At 32.6% G+C, this 16,278-nt stretch overlaps 1 protein-coding gene and 1 pseudogene across 3 annotated transcripts in view; both read left to right on the forward strand.

Moving 5' to 3' along the window:
- LOC145291179 (uncharacterized) overlaps window positions 1-16,278 on the forward strand; it is a 315,627-nt gene that overhangs the window by 211,902 nt on the left and 87,447 nt on the right. The window contains exon 6 of one of the 3 annotated variants that reach the window (XM_080136747.1): window positions 7,765-8,104. In XM_080136747.1, coding sequence (XP_079992873.1) covers window positions 7,765-8,104 — 340 coding nt within the window. The remainder of the gene's footprint in view (window positions 1-7,764; window positions 8,105-16,278) is intronic. The other 2 variants (XM_080136757.1, XM_080136763.1) reach the window with 2 other exon arrangements.
- On the forward strand, window positions 3,609-3,725 carry LOC145242151 (5S ribosomal RNA; annotated as a pseudogene).

Below are 16,278 nucleotides of genomic sequence, written 5' to 3' on the forward strand. Positions count from 1 at the left end.
TATCTTTTTATAGACATTTTTTTTTAGATAATCCCACGGATAAAAATTTAAGGGTTTAAGGTCCAGTGAATGTGAAACCCATTCAGGATCACACATACTGATTACATGAGCTTCAAAGTGTCCTCACAGCCATTCTAAGTCATTTCAGGGGCTGAAAGTTGCTCCATTTTGTTGAAACTACTGTTTATCTCTCGCAACACATTTTTGTCTGCTCAAAACTTAATGATGAGAAGCATTTGGAGATGGAGCCGTTTACATAAAGATTGCAGCTCTATATAGGACTGATGGTTATCAGTAAACATCAGTTTGCCTTTGTCTTGTAGCGAACCAAGGGTAATTATAGGAGAAGCGATAGACCACACATTTATGTATAGCTTGTCTAAACAAAACAGCACTACTGGTAGATTCTTTTGAATAACCAAGTAAATATGCTTTTGCTACAGTTTCTCTTAAAATCGTATTTAGCTCTTTTTCCATAACTGTTAGAAATTAGTAAACACTTTACACTGACAAACCTCCGTTTTGTGTTGCAGCAGCCTTTGCTATAGTCACGCCAACAAACACCACACTTTGTAATCAAATTTCAGTTAATTGGATCTTATCAGCCTCTTTTGTCTGCTAAACTTTGAAAAGGTTTTATTTGCCTCAGGGGTTGTCTAAAAAATGACTACAGATTAATAAAGTTTTGTTTTTAAATTTATGATTTTTATAGTTAAATTTGATATGAATAAAGAAAATAATAACTTTTAATATATAAATAAAAAATTGTCAAAAATGTGGATCTCTAGATCTATTATCGACAAGTTTATTAAGACTTGTTATTTAATATTATGGTTATCACGTTTCAAATTCTTTAGATGAGGATTGATTTGTATTTTGATTACTTGGACTACTGTTCTCATTTTTTTTTTTTTTTTCCACACATTTCAGCCAATGTAAACCCCAATCTTCAAGTGCATCTTTTCAAAATTAAATATAAATAGATTATAACACATAGATGTATATGTATGTGTCCTGGAAGAATTTAGTTTTTCAACCTTCAAAACTATATTTAAAGAAAAACCTTTATTGGAAAACTCATTTACTTTTAAGTTGATTAATCTTTTGCAAACACTGCATGAGTTTTCTTGCAAGGAGAAGTTATGCCAGTCTTATATTGTGGAAATTATTAGTTTACCGCATATATATATATATATATATATATATATATATATATATATATATATAGTAGTGTTACTAATGTTGATGAGAATAGTTTTAAGCTGTCAAAATTCCTACTAGAATTGTCCATATGGACCAGTGATGCAGTGTTTGAAGATGTTGATTAGCAATCAGCTCTTAGTGATTGTCTTCTGTGGGATAAAGGTTCAATCCTCACAACAGGTGATAACTAATAAGAAAATTAATAATTCTACTGTCATGCTTGAGATAAAAAGAACAATCTACCGCTGTGGATTAAATAAAATTCCATGTTTCCAGATTTCACCATAAAAATTCAAGAACTCAAAAAGATGTGTTGGAGAAACTCAGATTACATCAGCCAAAACATGAAAATAACCAAGATGGGAATAGTAGCCAGAATAATACAAATAATTATTGCATTGGACTAGCAACTGAAATTTCATAAGTTAAAATGTTTGCATTATGGATATAGCAGGGTGAAATTGATTAAATTTTTTTTTCCAGTAATCCAATTATTACTTTATAAGCCAAAAAAAAAAAAAAAAAAAATTGGGGCAAAAAGTTAAAACTTTATAGCAATTTTATTTTTATTTTAAATGTTTTGATGTGCAATATTATTATAAAGTTATTTAAAAGTTCATAATTTCAACCATTTTGCTTTCCTATAAAAAAAAGTAAACATTCCCATGTTTTTAATGTTATCTTTGATTTCATAGTTTGACACTAATGCAAACTCTTATAAAAACTAGGACGAATCAAATCTCCCCTTTTTTAAATTACAACATTTATAATTAACAAAAGAATCTTAAATTGAATCAGCATCCATGGTTTCATCTGCATGTGTAATGTTGTATATGCTTTTGTATCCCTCCACACACTCTGTTTAGAATATCATATTACATCTAACACAATTCACATATGGGTCATTCCATATTAAAAATTCTGATCGTTCCATGTGCACCATTTAAGCTTGTGATGACATTTAACTATTCAATCATTTTTTTTTAATCGCAAATGAATATTACAAGTTTCTGTTGGAAATTTAATTTTTTTAAATGTTTATCTTTTGACTGTTTATAAATTTAAAAAGTACACTTTGTTAAATGGCCTTATACCAAACTGTGGTTGTAGAGGAAATGAATAAGTGAACCTTGTGAGATGAGAAACTACAGATTTTTTTATAAAGACATTATAGTGAACATATTGGGTCAGGCATTGGCATACCCTAATCTGTAAAATAGAATACAAAAAAAGGCCAGAAATAGATGCAAGTGAGACTTCAGTGTAACTCACAAATCATTGTCAACCTATAGCATTTAATCCTCGTTATTTCTCATTTGACCGTAACCTGAAGGTCTCTGGCAATTCGTACATTAATGTACGAAATAACATTAATTCGTATGTGTACACATACAAGAAAAAAAAAAAAAAAAAACAGCAACAAAAAAAACTACCTCTCAAAAAAAAAAAAAAAGCTTTTACAAAGTAATCTTGTTTACTTCAACAAATTCAATTGATAGCATGACTTCTCTGGAGAGCTTCACTACATGATTGAGAATAGAACTTTTACCTTTTGTTTTCATGTTACTTCAGTAAGTTCTCCAATCAATGGAACCCTTTCTGGGGCTAACACTTCAGTTCTGTATAAGATACATAGATATCAATGTTTTCAATCAAGATTCTTAACCTCTCAAATGTTGAGTTAATAAAGCAATAAAGAACACTGATTTTTTTTCTCTCCCTCAATTGACGGTCCTGGATATGACCTTAAACTATATCCGATGGTGAGGCCCATGGTTGCTGACTTTGGGGAGTGTGAAGCCACCCATTGCTCCCAGGCCCACTCTGACCCAGAGTGGTAGTAACTGTTAGGGTCCCAACTATGGGTTAAATAGAAACCGACTTGAAAAAAAAACAAAAAAAAAAACAAATATTCTATTAAAAAACTTTTTCTTCAAAATCACTGGCTTCAGCATTAAATAACCTGAAAAGTGTTGATATGCCGTAAAACAACCAACCAATCAACCCTCAATTGACCACTTATGTTATAGTTTAACTTTGTGACCTTTTCTGAATTTTGCTGGATTCCAGAACCAGAATTCATCTGGTTTGGTGTAGTATCTAGCTAAATGCTGGTACTCGAGTTGATCTTCAAATATTTTTTTTTCTACAAAGGAGTTACTACTTATTAAGGCTCGTAGGCCACTCGAGGAAAAGGGTTAATGAGTGTACAGTAGTCAATGGGAAAATGTTGTAATCATTAGTAGTGGGAATTGGGTTTTGAATAGTTAGTCAGTTGGGTTACTTTTAGGATGAAATATCCTCATAGGTTTTACTTTGAGAGACTGAAGGCGTTTGAAAATGGTGTCTAGTAGATAATTCAAACTCTTTGTTCCATTGTGTTAGCACATGTATAGATCAGCAGGTAATACAGCATAATCGCGTTGACACACTGGTTCTTGTCAGATCACCAAAGTTAAGCAACGTCGAGCCTGGTTAGTACCAGATGGATGACCATTTGGGAATTCTAGGCACTGTATGAGCTCTCTGCATATTTCGGCATTTGTTTCTAGTCGTCCTGTACACACTTCACTGGTATTAAATAATGTCGACTAAGAAGAGGTGTGGTTGTCGATTGTGCATCTCCTGTCCCCAAAATTTCACATGCAGGCACCCCTTCGTGGGTATCCATAGTCTGTCAAAGATTGAAGGAGCCCTATATAGATCAGCAGGTCATATGAAAGTACTCACTAAAGACCACTTGAGTGCTGGATAAATACTATGGAGATCTTTGTCACATGCTTGAGAACAAAACTCTATCCAAAGGTCGATTGTTTTGTCGTCATGTGTAGGCGATACTGAAGTATTTGTTAAAGGCAGCTTCAAGACGTTTCTTTCTTTCTTTTTTCCTCTGCTCACTGTCCTCTTATATATAACACCTGGTATTCCAAAATGGCCATCCATTTAGTACTGGCCAGACTCATCATTGTTTAATTTTAGTGAATAAATGAAAATTAGTATGTCAATGTGATTATTTCAACACATAATGTATTTAAAATTCGTTTTTTAGAAAAAAATTTAATTTATGATAATTTGTAATTGTTTTAAATCAAATTGTATTATTCAGTTGTCTGCAGAAAAATTATTTTAAATGCTTTACAATTTTAATATGAATGACCCATATAAATACGCACACAGAATTTATTTCTGACAATATATTATGTGTTGTGCTTTTTTTTTTTTTTTAACATTTGTTTGCATAGAAAATAGCATTAAATAAAGGGTTAGCTTAATCCACAGGGCTGAGAATAAACAGAAACCAGAGTGAAAAATGGCTTGTACATGATTCAAACCTAGCCCTCTCGGAGAGAGACCACTTAATGCAAATGTCTTTTAATTTATTCAGCTTTTTCTCTAACCATGCGGTTCGTTAGTCAAAAGGTTAAAGACAACTTTCATATTAGGTGATATATTTGCAGGCAAAGATTTGTATCTTGTAGGAGTCTCATCTTTCACTTTGTGGTTTTCTATTATTTTATGGACTAAATTATCTGTTTAATGATATTACTATGCAAACATGAATATCATCAAAAAAGCTGTCATATCTGTATTTGTGTGATATAGAAATTTATGGAAAATGTAACATTATGTACATTTTTTTTTTTTTTTGTATAAGCTTTAGATAATGAAGTTATATATAACGTTATCCAGAAAGTATATATATATTATTGTTTACAGCACTCATTACGGGAATTCGTTATCCTGAGACATCAAGGAGATTTGAATAATTGTAAGGTATCAAATCCTCTTTCCCTCCCCAAAGCATACTGCCATGATAGAATCTGCACAACTTCATCTGGAAATTTTTGTGGTATTAAGCTTAATTAGACAATCTGGTCTGGACATGGTAGTTTTTAATGTCCTTCGGACAGAGTTAGATGCTAATGACATTACAGGCAGCAACGTTAGTGACTTGAGAAAACAGTCTAGACTTTGATGTTGATGGCAATGCTGTTTTATGTCTAATAGATGGAGTCCGGCATATGTGATAACCACTGGCGGCATTAATGGTGACTTGTGGAAATGCTGTCGGGCCTGTTTCAATTTTGGCGGGCTTGAGCTTCTATACAAGCTTTCTCAAATGTTCTAACTTTTTTACTGTATTCATACATGAAAACAAAAATATAGTTCATGAATTTGTGTGTCAAAGTGACTCATTACAACCGTGTTTCCTTGTGCGATACAGATTTGTGTAGACATTCGGGGACACAATCAAATTGTCCCCACAATGAATAGATTCCGGCTGTATAAATTACATGACAAGCAACTACAAGTCTTCTATAAACTTTTTTCTTTTTGCAACATTATACTGGCATGCACTTTTTCCTTCTAAGCAAAGAATTTCTAATTTTTCTGAAGAGTATATGCCCAAAAAGAGATGGTATTGACATAATTGTTTGTTTCTGCATAACGAAACAGATCTGTAAAAAAAAAAAATGTACTGAAATTTTAACATGCTGGAGGAATTGTTTCGCATGCAAAATAAATATTTGGATTTTGGAATGTAACTATACTGTTAGTCTGTTATATATACTCTGTATATTTAACATACACTAAGCTTCTAAATAAAAAGGATATTATTAAAACATTTTATATATGTGATGAAAAAAGGAAAAACAAAATTATGTGTTTATTTACGTTTTGTCTTTATTTCAAGTATTTATTTGGACTCTTTTAGAGAAAGTCTTACAATAAAAACGAATAATTTTAAAATATATAATTTTAAATGATTTTTCCTTTATTTTCCATATATTAAAATGACCAATGCCAAGAAGGTTAATATTAGTTCTAAAAGTGCCAATTACCAGTATTTCAATACATCTTATCTATATATCTGTGAAAGTGTCTGTCTGTCTGTGTGTACATTTCCCTACACATTAACTCTGTCAATTTTCAGTCTACAGACTCGAAATTTGATATACAGGGTAGTGAGATTTGGGAAAATCTTTAATCAGTTTTCGGCCAGAAATTTGACTGTTAAGGGGTCAATGTTCAATTACCTTTGAGAACTCTACCAAACTCCTCCGCCAATTTTGGGTCGAAACACTTGAAATTTTAGATATAGGTTTCTTGGATATGGATCTAACTTAATAACTTGATTTGAGCCCAAAACAAATGTTAAGGAGTCATAATAGGGGTCAAAGTTAAAAAAAAAAAAAAAAAAATTTGACCTCTGTGGTTTCTATTAAATTACTCAGACAATTTCTGGTCTAAACATTTGAAATTTTACATAAAGGGTATTCAGAGATAGGTCAAGCTTTTTAATCAGTTTGGGTCGAAAATTTGAGCTATAAATATACAAATCTATGCATGTTTGCATGTCTGCCTAAAACTTTTGACAGAGGCGACAGATTTTCACAAGATCAATATCGTTTTGAAGCTCAACCCTTCAGATGACAAATACCGAAAAATTGGCTAAAAACATTTTCTTCACCCTCAACTGAGCACTGTTCTACAGGGAGGAGTCGCTTTTTTCGCCACTATTTTCGAAAGTCATCCCCTCTTTTCGATTGTCTAGCCTTAATTTAAACCTATGTCACTTCCGGTTTGGCGGTGGTTGTAACAGCAAAGACATCACGTTTTTTTCACATTCTTTTCCTCCTTTGTAGTATGGGTTCGAGCCTGCCTTCCTACTACCAATGTTTTTTTTTTTTTTTGCTCCAAACACCCGGGCAACGCCGAGCACCCATGCTAGTTTGAAATAAAATAAAACTTTCATTGGCATTTGAACAGATGTCTACACCCAAGCAACGCCTGATATGGGCAGTTAGTGTGTGTGTGTCTGTGTGTATGCCTATATATATATATATATATATATATATATATATATATATATATATATATATTTGTGCATTCACATTCTTCTGTAACTTTCACTTCTGGCTGATTTAGAACACCAGCTGATGAGTCAGATTTTAACATTCGTAGTTTTGCAATAAACAAGGACAAATATGATTTACTATAGTCGAGTAATAAAATGTTTTAAACAACAGCAAAAACTACAATTTTATTCTTATATCTGAGCTTTATTACCATATATTTCAGTGTATAAGGCGACCATCAGATAAGACGAGGTACAAAATTGGAGAAAATTTTAATAAATTTATCTTATCGGTTGCAGAAGACGATTGCTAAATCATGAAGCCATGTTTGTTTAGCCAAGGCTAGAGATTGCAACACCCGGTATCTTATGAAATATTGGTTTTTAAAAATGATTTTTTTTAACTGTAAGGGTCGTCTTATATGCTAAAATATACAGTATTAGTGTAAAATAGTTTTGAAAAATTACTATTGAGCTTTCAGACCACTTTCTTTATGATCTGAAATAAAATTTTAAAAGTATAAATTTATGTAAAAAGCAAAAATGTACATAAGTATTAGATTTTTCCATAAATTTCAATTCACTTTTCCCCAATCCTTATTTCCATTGTGTGGGATATGTTTTCAATTTACTTACCATATCAGTTGTATACTTATCTGCTTGGAAGTTCATAAATACTTACTGCCTGTACTTATTATCAGCAGACATTAATAATGTTGACGGCTACTCATCTGAGGAATATGATGATTGTGAAACTGTTGCACCCTGCCTCCTCCAAAGGAAACTAGCCATAAAAGCAGTGGCTGGGAAAAAGCGTTCAGCATATAATGCAGAGAAAGAGTTAATTTATGAAAATTTTCCACTAGATTCTACAATGAGGACAGGTGAGGAGATGAATGGTGGACCGCCTCCGATTCCGCCTCGTGACCGGATATCAGAAGCCCCTCCACTGCCACCCAGAAAACGTGATGATTCCACGATCACTCTCAGGACTGTTGTGCCACCATCGAAGCATGCATCACAGATGTTCAGAAATGATAAGTAAGTATTAGTTGTTTTATTTTTCCTACATGTGTGTATTAAAAAATAAATATTTAAATGCATATATACATGTGTGTGTATGTGTGTATATATATATATATAAATTGTTATCAAAGAGTAAATCTTTAACAAAGCAAAACTTATCAAGATAAGAAAAGCTCAACTCTATTAGAGGAGCAAACAAACTTAAGATGAATAAAAGTGATATATAACTTTATTACATCATCAGAACAATAAGGAAATGTTAAGGGGATAGTTAAGAAAAAATCTCTTTAAGCCATGGCATTTCGAAGCTAAATGCTTCTCAGAAGAGGAGAACCCCTCCTTATATGTTGTCCCTACTTTTAATTACTATTTACCATTTTATTCTATTCCTTCATTCTCAATTCATATTTAAATGTCATTAAGCCAGTTTTCTATATATGCATTTTGTATAATTCTCGTTCTTCTCTTCTGATAAGAAGCATTTAGCTTCGAAATGCCAAGGGCTAAAGAGTTTGTTTTTTTTAATTTTCTTTTTAACTTTTCCTTATTCTGATGATATAATAAAGTTATAATTTTTATTCCTCATCTTTCATGTTAATAATATATATATATATATATATATATATATATATATATATATGTGTGTGTATATGTAGGATGGTCGCTAGAAAAGCAGGAAATTTGAAGGTCAGCTTAGATCATGAATAAAATGCGTGATTGCTATTTTTTGATTGGTTCTTTTGTTGGTTTTCTAGGTTAAGATGCTGCAGTGAAGTGCACGGACGACATTTTGAGTATCTATGAGTATAATATAACATTTGTCTTTGAAACACTTTGTTAAAATTAATCGTTGTTTGACAAATTCCCTGCTTTTCTAGCGACCACCCTGTATATATATAAAACAAGAAAAATTGAATAAATTACAATATTTATTAATCCATCAAAAATTCCAACCAGAAATTATAATAAAGAAAAATCCTTAACCCATAATTTTTCCAAGACTCTTTTCATAAGAGAAACATTAGTAAAAATAAAAGTGCATCATTAATTATATGTACAAAGGAGTTGATAGATTCACAAACTTAGCATTAAATAACCTGCAATTTTTATTTTCATCAATTTTTCTTTAATTGCTTTATCTAGTATATTGAAGTTTTTATCTTGAAACAGGTATTTTTTTAATTGTAAGATATTTGTCTTTGTAACTTAAATATGTTGATAGAAAGAACTTGAGTATTCTTTCAGAAGTGTTCCCTATAAAGTAGAGCTTTATAAATACAAATCATATAACCATTAAATCGGCCAATATTAGTATTTCTGCACCAATCACACATTACAAATACAAACACGTGATAAAAGAAATACAGACACAAGGCAGTAATCAAACATGAACAAGCAAATTTAATACCATAAAGTAACGAGTATATAAATCAAGGCAAATAACAATGAAAAATGTTTTTTTTTCCCAGACTAGATTTCGTCCTTAAAGCTCAAAACACATATTGTCAAATTTTAAAGTTTGCTTATCTGTATACAATTTTTTTTTATTCACAAGTTGTGGGTAACATTCCTATTATCTAAATATGTGAATTATAAAAAAACTCAAGGGCAAATAACCTCGTGTAAATCTCACTCACTCACTCACACACACACACACACATAACAATTCAATAAGAAAAATTTTAGTGACAGGTTCAACTATTCAGTCAGCAAATATTTAATTTGTTGTTGATCATCATGGTCATTATCATTTCGCACAATTTTTTTACAAATAAAACATTTTAAATAGTATATTTTGTTTGAAAGTATTGAGTTACATCTTTTTTTATGCTATACCTTTAAAATAATACAGTATATATTGTTTCGGTTTGATACAGAAGCAATATAAACAAATGCTACAAAATTTAAGTTAAAAAGAATATTAATTTTGTATAGATAAATATTTTATTCAAATTTTCATTTTTTTTTTCTTTTTTTTTTTTCTTTTTTTAGTTTGTGTTATATGCTTGTCTTCAGATTACCTAATCATTTGATCTTCCCTCCCATTCTCTTGGCCAAATTTTGACCTAACAATTACATTGTTTATTTTGTTACACCCCCCTCCCCTATACACACTTTGCTCTCTCACTCACTCTGCCTTATTCTTTCTCTTTGTCTGGTTTAAAAGTCTGTGACATACACATACTTTTATTAAACAACTTTTCAATGATATTCTTTATACTAGTTTATATCATATAGAAGTTAAAATTATGAAATTGTTTTAATTTGACAACCTTACCCTATTGTAAAAACATTAGAATATTAAAGAAAATCATTTGTTTATGGGCTAGAAAACTCAATATCATGGATAGAACACATAAATATAAATTTCAGCATTGTACATATAGTATATATAATGTCCCATGCCTAGCCACACTGAAGAGCCACGGCATGCCAGAAGTGTTAGTGGATAACTATGAAAAATATATATGCTCCATATCTATGAGTTCCCTGGTAGGGAGAAATAATGATTACCCTTTAGAGCACCTTATTCTTTAGAGAATAGTATTGTTTTTAAGTTGGACGTCTAGTTACTTATATTTTCTTGCCCTTCTTTCAACCTAGAACTGTATCCTAATCAACCACATTTCTAACAGTATAGATGCAGCATTCTCCCTAGATACTAGATACACACATTTGGTGACTTTAATGTCCAGCACAGTAACTGGCTTGGTTTCTCTAGTTACAAACACGGCTGGTAGCATCACACATAGCTTTTCTATATCCAATTCCCTGACACACTGTCATGTTCCCAACCAGTCTTCCAGATTATCAGGATCAGCAAGCCTCACTTTTAGACCTATTTCTGACCTCAGTTCCCAAGGATTGTGTTACAAATACCCATAGCCTAATTGGGAATGCTGATTACATAATATTGGTAGGCATCACCCAAAACCCTCAACCCCAGGTTAAAGAACCATTGCTCAAAACGGTAAGTATCTTGTCATTTTGAGCAATGTACTAATGACAAGACCCATCAGAAGTCAGATCAGAGATGCCTCATGGAATAGTATTTTTACTCTTCTTGCAGAACAGTCTGCAAATATGAGACTGCTGGGTGGTTCAAAACAGAATTAAAACACATGTTCCCACACAGAAGTTTTATAGCAAACCCCACTCTCCCCAATGGTTCACTTCTACTTGTGCAGCTGCCATTACTCAAAGGCAGCATGCATTCTGCAGATTTATCCAACACAAGTCCAGTACAAATAGACAAAGGTTTATAGAAGCAAGAAATAATTGTAAGATGAAATAGCTACTCCATTAAGTTCCAGAAATTAGGAACTCATGATTTCTGGAAAATTTATAATAGTGTAGTAAATAATGGGCAATCAATAATTCCCCTACTATCCAACAACCATGAAGTTGCTTGCATGGTAATGAGAAGGCTGGCCTTCCTGGTGGTTCACCTTTGACTCCACTTTAGGCCAAACAGACCATTTTCTTCATTCCCCTTTGCTGACAGAAGCAACACTCAATCTGAAAATCAATCTTGTTCATGATATAAAAAAATCTAGACACCTCAAATGCACATGGCCTGATTTCATCCCTGCTATACTAAAAAAATGCTCCACTGAGGTTGTTGCAATTCTCTGCAAACTTTTAACTAAATCTTGCTTTCCTTACTGTTGGAAAATTACTTTTGTGGTACTAACTTTCAAGAATTCTGGTGAAAGAACTGACTCTCTCAATTAATTGCCTCATTAGCCTCCTTCCTCTCTCCAACAAAATCTTTGAGTCCTTAATTAAGCAAGCACTAGTCCACCTCATAGATACTAAACTTCATTCTAACCGACGATACTGATTTAGACAAGCCTGTTCTACTGAAGATATCCTAACTGTAATCTCTGAACATATATACGATGCAGTGGATAAGGAAGGGGAGTCTAGGAGTAGCCTTTAGATATATCTAAGGCTCTTAACATGATCTGGCATGAAGATCTTGTGAAAATTAAATCGTATGATGGATGAATACTTAATATTAAAAAATTACACTTCAACTTCTGCATATCGATGAATACTTAATATTAAAAAAAGAAAATTAAATCGTATGATGGATGAATATAATCAAACCCTTAAGAAAAATCCAGGTTGTCCTTTGATAGTTGTACATCAAAACAATGGGATATAAATGTGGGTACACCACAGAGCTTGAGCAGTGGACCTTTATTATTCCTGATATTCATAAATGAACTCTCTAATAAAATTGTCTCTAAGATGGGTATATTTGCTGATGATACTACACTCTATAACAGACAAGAGGGGGGAAATGGATGGACACATATTTAAGGAAATGGCTGAAACCTTAAAGATCTGTCTGTAGTAGAATGGCGACATAAATGGGTGGTAACATTCAATTCTGCCAAGAATAAGCTTTTTTCCTTTAACAATTACGAGAAACTTTTTTAACCAGTGATTACCATGATTAATAATGCACTACCTGAAATCTCTTTGTTCAAACTCTGACTTAACATTCACAGGCAACATGAATTGGAACAAATACATTGAGGACATTGAGGTTGCTGTGAAGAAGGTAGGCTCTCTACCGTGCTAGAATATTATTCACACCTATCTTATAGAGTATCTTATATTTCTACAGAGGCACCATTCACCCATGCATGGAGTATTGTTGCCACATCTGGGTTGATGCATCTCTCACTAGTCTTTCTCTCTTAGACAAGGTCCAGAAAAAGTCTCCAACCTAATAGGACCTGCACTATCAACCAAACTCCAACCTCTGCTCACTCATTGAAATGTTGCATCTCTATGCCTGTTTTACCTTGACTCTCGCCTGACCTGACAAGCAGCAAAATTCTACCCCTACACTGTAGAGATCTCTAGAAGCCAGAGAGCATTTTACTAAAATGGTTTCTTCTTTTAAACTGCTAAACTTTAGAATTCTTTCCGGATACCTGCTTTCCTGACTGTACTGACATGCAGAAGTGATATATGAAGACATCTTGCTGCCCAATTCCCTACATAGTGTCCCTGTAGATTTTATCCCAAATAGTAGCTCCTTATGTTCAAATAGCACTATACCTTTTTGGGAGGAAGGGGTGTGTGTGAAATAACGGTTTTAAAAAAAGTCAGGCTTGTCAAATTCAACATCTGAAAGCATAGGGGTCAATTTGTTGCCGGGGGGGGGGGTCATACATGACTAATTGAAGTTGTTTAATAAAATTATTCCAGAACATTTGTTACCTAGAAGCATCCTATATATATATATATATATATATATATATATATAATATACACACACACATACAGACAAAAATTGTTTTAATCATTTCTTTTGATAGTATGCTAGAAGTTGCTATTTCACTTAAATTTATTAAATTTTCTGAAATTTTAATTTGTGGGAATTAGAAAAATGTTAAATTTACGGCATATTCATGTTAGTTCTCATTAGATCACCGAAGTTAACCAATTTTGAGCCTAGCCAGTAGCAGATGCGTAACAATTTGGGAATATCAGGTGCTGGGTGTAGGAGAATGTCAACACCTCCCTGCAAGAATTGCAAAAATCTAATGTTATATCCCCTATCCAGGATATACATGCGAATGGGGACCACTCGCAAATCTGATACTACTTAGAAACTTCCTTCTTCAGAAGAAACTGGTTCACCTTGCTTAAAGGGAATGCTAAGTAGCACCTGCAAATGCACTTGATTTCTGCTTTTGAAATTAATAAAATATGATCGATATCGTTTTTGAATGTAAAGGCACATTTCTAAATAAGAAAAGGCACATTTCTAAATAAAGACACATTGTTTTTCAATGAAGAGTGTATATTTACTCAGTCTGTCATAAAATCAAAAATCTTGGCCATTAAATGGCAAAATAAGTTTTTTATGCATTCTATAGTAATTAAATAACTAAATCCCAACAAGTAATAAAACCGCCAGACACAAATTCTCACTCTTATAAACATTTTTATCGTTCATATTATGAAACCTAGTCGCATAAAAATCCTTTTTTTTTTTTTCTTTATTCTGACCCACTTTTTTGTCATCACTGTTAATTCTGCCTGATAAGGCTTTAATCAAAGCGTGTGCACATATGTAGCCAAAATGTTTTCATAAATAAAATCTATACTTAAATCTAGCTGTACTTGTTATTGATCACTGACATAAACACAGATTTATAAGAGTTATTTCAACAAAAAGCAAGAACTATACATTCGTATTATATAAAAGAAAGTTTAGCTAAAATTTAGAAATGTAAATTTTATAAATAACTTTTCTTTACAAACATTACATTCCGCTAAAATAACTTTTTGGCATAATGTGACTTTATTCAATAACATAAACAACATAATTACAGATGACGGGGCTAGGGATCGGCTGTGAATTTAATATTCCCTTGACACTTCCTCCTTAGGAGAAATCCTGTTTAACATAATTTCCTGTTAGTTTGATACTGATTCTTTTTTCTAACAGCCCAATGCTTTTTTTTTTTTTTTTTTTTTACAACCACTTGTCTTTGTCCTCCAAATACACTTTAGTTTCCAATATCATTTCATCATTAGAAGCAACTTTTTCCCTGGAGCATTTGGAGGGGGCTGATAACAGCCAGTAGTTGCTGAAGGCTAGATCTGGAGAATAGGGTGGATATAAAAACAATTCAAAGTGCAATCATGTAGTTTTGCTATCATATCGATTGACTTGTGCTACTATGTATTCTCTTAGTGAAAGAACACTTTTTCATTTGTGACTGACTTTTGGCAGTTTTTCTTCAAATACGCCAATAGTCTTATATATTTGCTATTTTATTTTTATCAAGCTAATCTATCAAAAAAATATTTTTATCAAGCTAATCTATCAAAAGTATCTTGTGCATTCAAAAATGCAAAGACCAAAACCTTGCCTGCTGATGTTTGCATCTTTGGTTGCTTTGGACGGCTTTCACCTGCTGCTGTCTATTCCGCTGACTGTTTTGATTTGATTCCAGGGTGAAATGGTGAATCCATTATTCATCCATTGTCATAAAATTTTTTGTTGCATTGAAACAGTTGCAAACAATGCTCCGATTCATTGATTGACTGATCAAACACGGCACCTCACTTTGAATGTAGCTTTCTCATTGACAGATGTTCATTTAAAATGAATGGTGGATACACTGTCTTCTGATATATTCAACTCCTCTGCTATCTCATGCAACTGCTGTTTACGATCAGTCAAAACGAGTTTGTAAACTTTTTGATTCCTAGGATAACTGCTGAATTTGGGTGACCTAACAGTTCGTTTGTTTCTGACTGTATTTAAAGTCTTTGTACCAACTCTTAAGTAATGCTACAATGTATGAGGAGTTTATTGAATAGCGTAGTCTTTTCTGGGATCATCTCCTGACCACCTTATTAATACACAAATAGCAAAATGATTCTGGAGAGCTAAAACATTCATGGTTATAGCTGAATTGGTACAAAACTCTTTATTTGATTAAGTGATAATGTTACATCAATGATGTCGGTAAAAATGGCTGAATGATGGTAGAAAATGCATGAAGAACTTGATTTTTTTTTTCTTTTTTCACCCTAAACAAAATGGTGCCACTTGGATTTTGGACATAATTTGTAGCGATTCTATGTAGGGAGTTTAGCAGCAAGATTTCTGTTCACATTGCACTTTAACTTCTGCATGTTAGTACAGTCAGAGAAGCAGGGATCCAGGAGAGAATTCCCAAATCTAGCAGTTCATAGAAAGAAATTACACAGTATGAGGGTGGAATTTTGCTGCTTGTCTGATTAACATCATAAATCATCTTTGAAAATGTGATGTTAATGAAGTTATGGGGACCTGTGCAATTGTAATAGTATTATAAGACTTTGAACAAAGCAGTACATTAGGATCCCTAACTCTACAAACAGGAATAAGTATAAGTTGTCTATAAAATTAAACGTGTATTCATACTTGCTGTTTGATCAGTGAAATGCTCTACTGTAGTTGTTGGTATAGCATTTAGGTCAGTGTGGTTACGATGGAGGTTTAGTCCATTTGAAGTTTCCACTATATTGTGTTATCATCCTTCTGGACAATGGTTCCAGCATACCAGGTTTTGTTATCGATATGTGTTGGTCTGAATATAGTAACATGAGGTTTATAGTATACCTACTGAGATCATAGTTTTTTTTATTTCTGCCGATCATTCCCT

This window comes from Euprymna scolopes, chromosome 2 (genome assembly GCF_053919585.1).
Source record: "Euprymna scolopes isolate OS-2025 chromosome 2, ASM5391958v1, whole genome shotgun sequence".
In the NCBI taxonomy this organism is placed as follows: Eukaryota; Metazoa; Mollusca; class Cephalopoda; order Sepiida; family Sepiolidae; genus Euprymna; species Euprymna scolopes.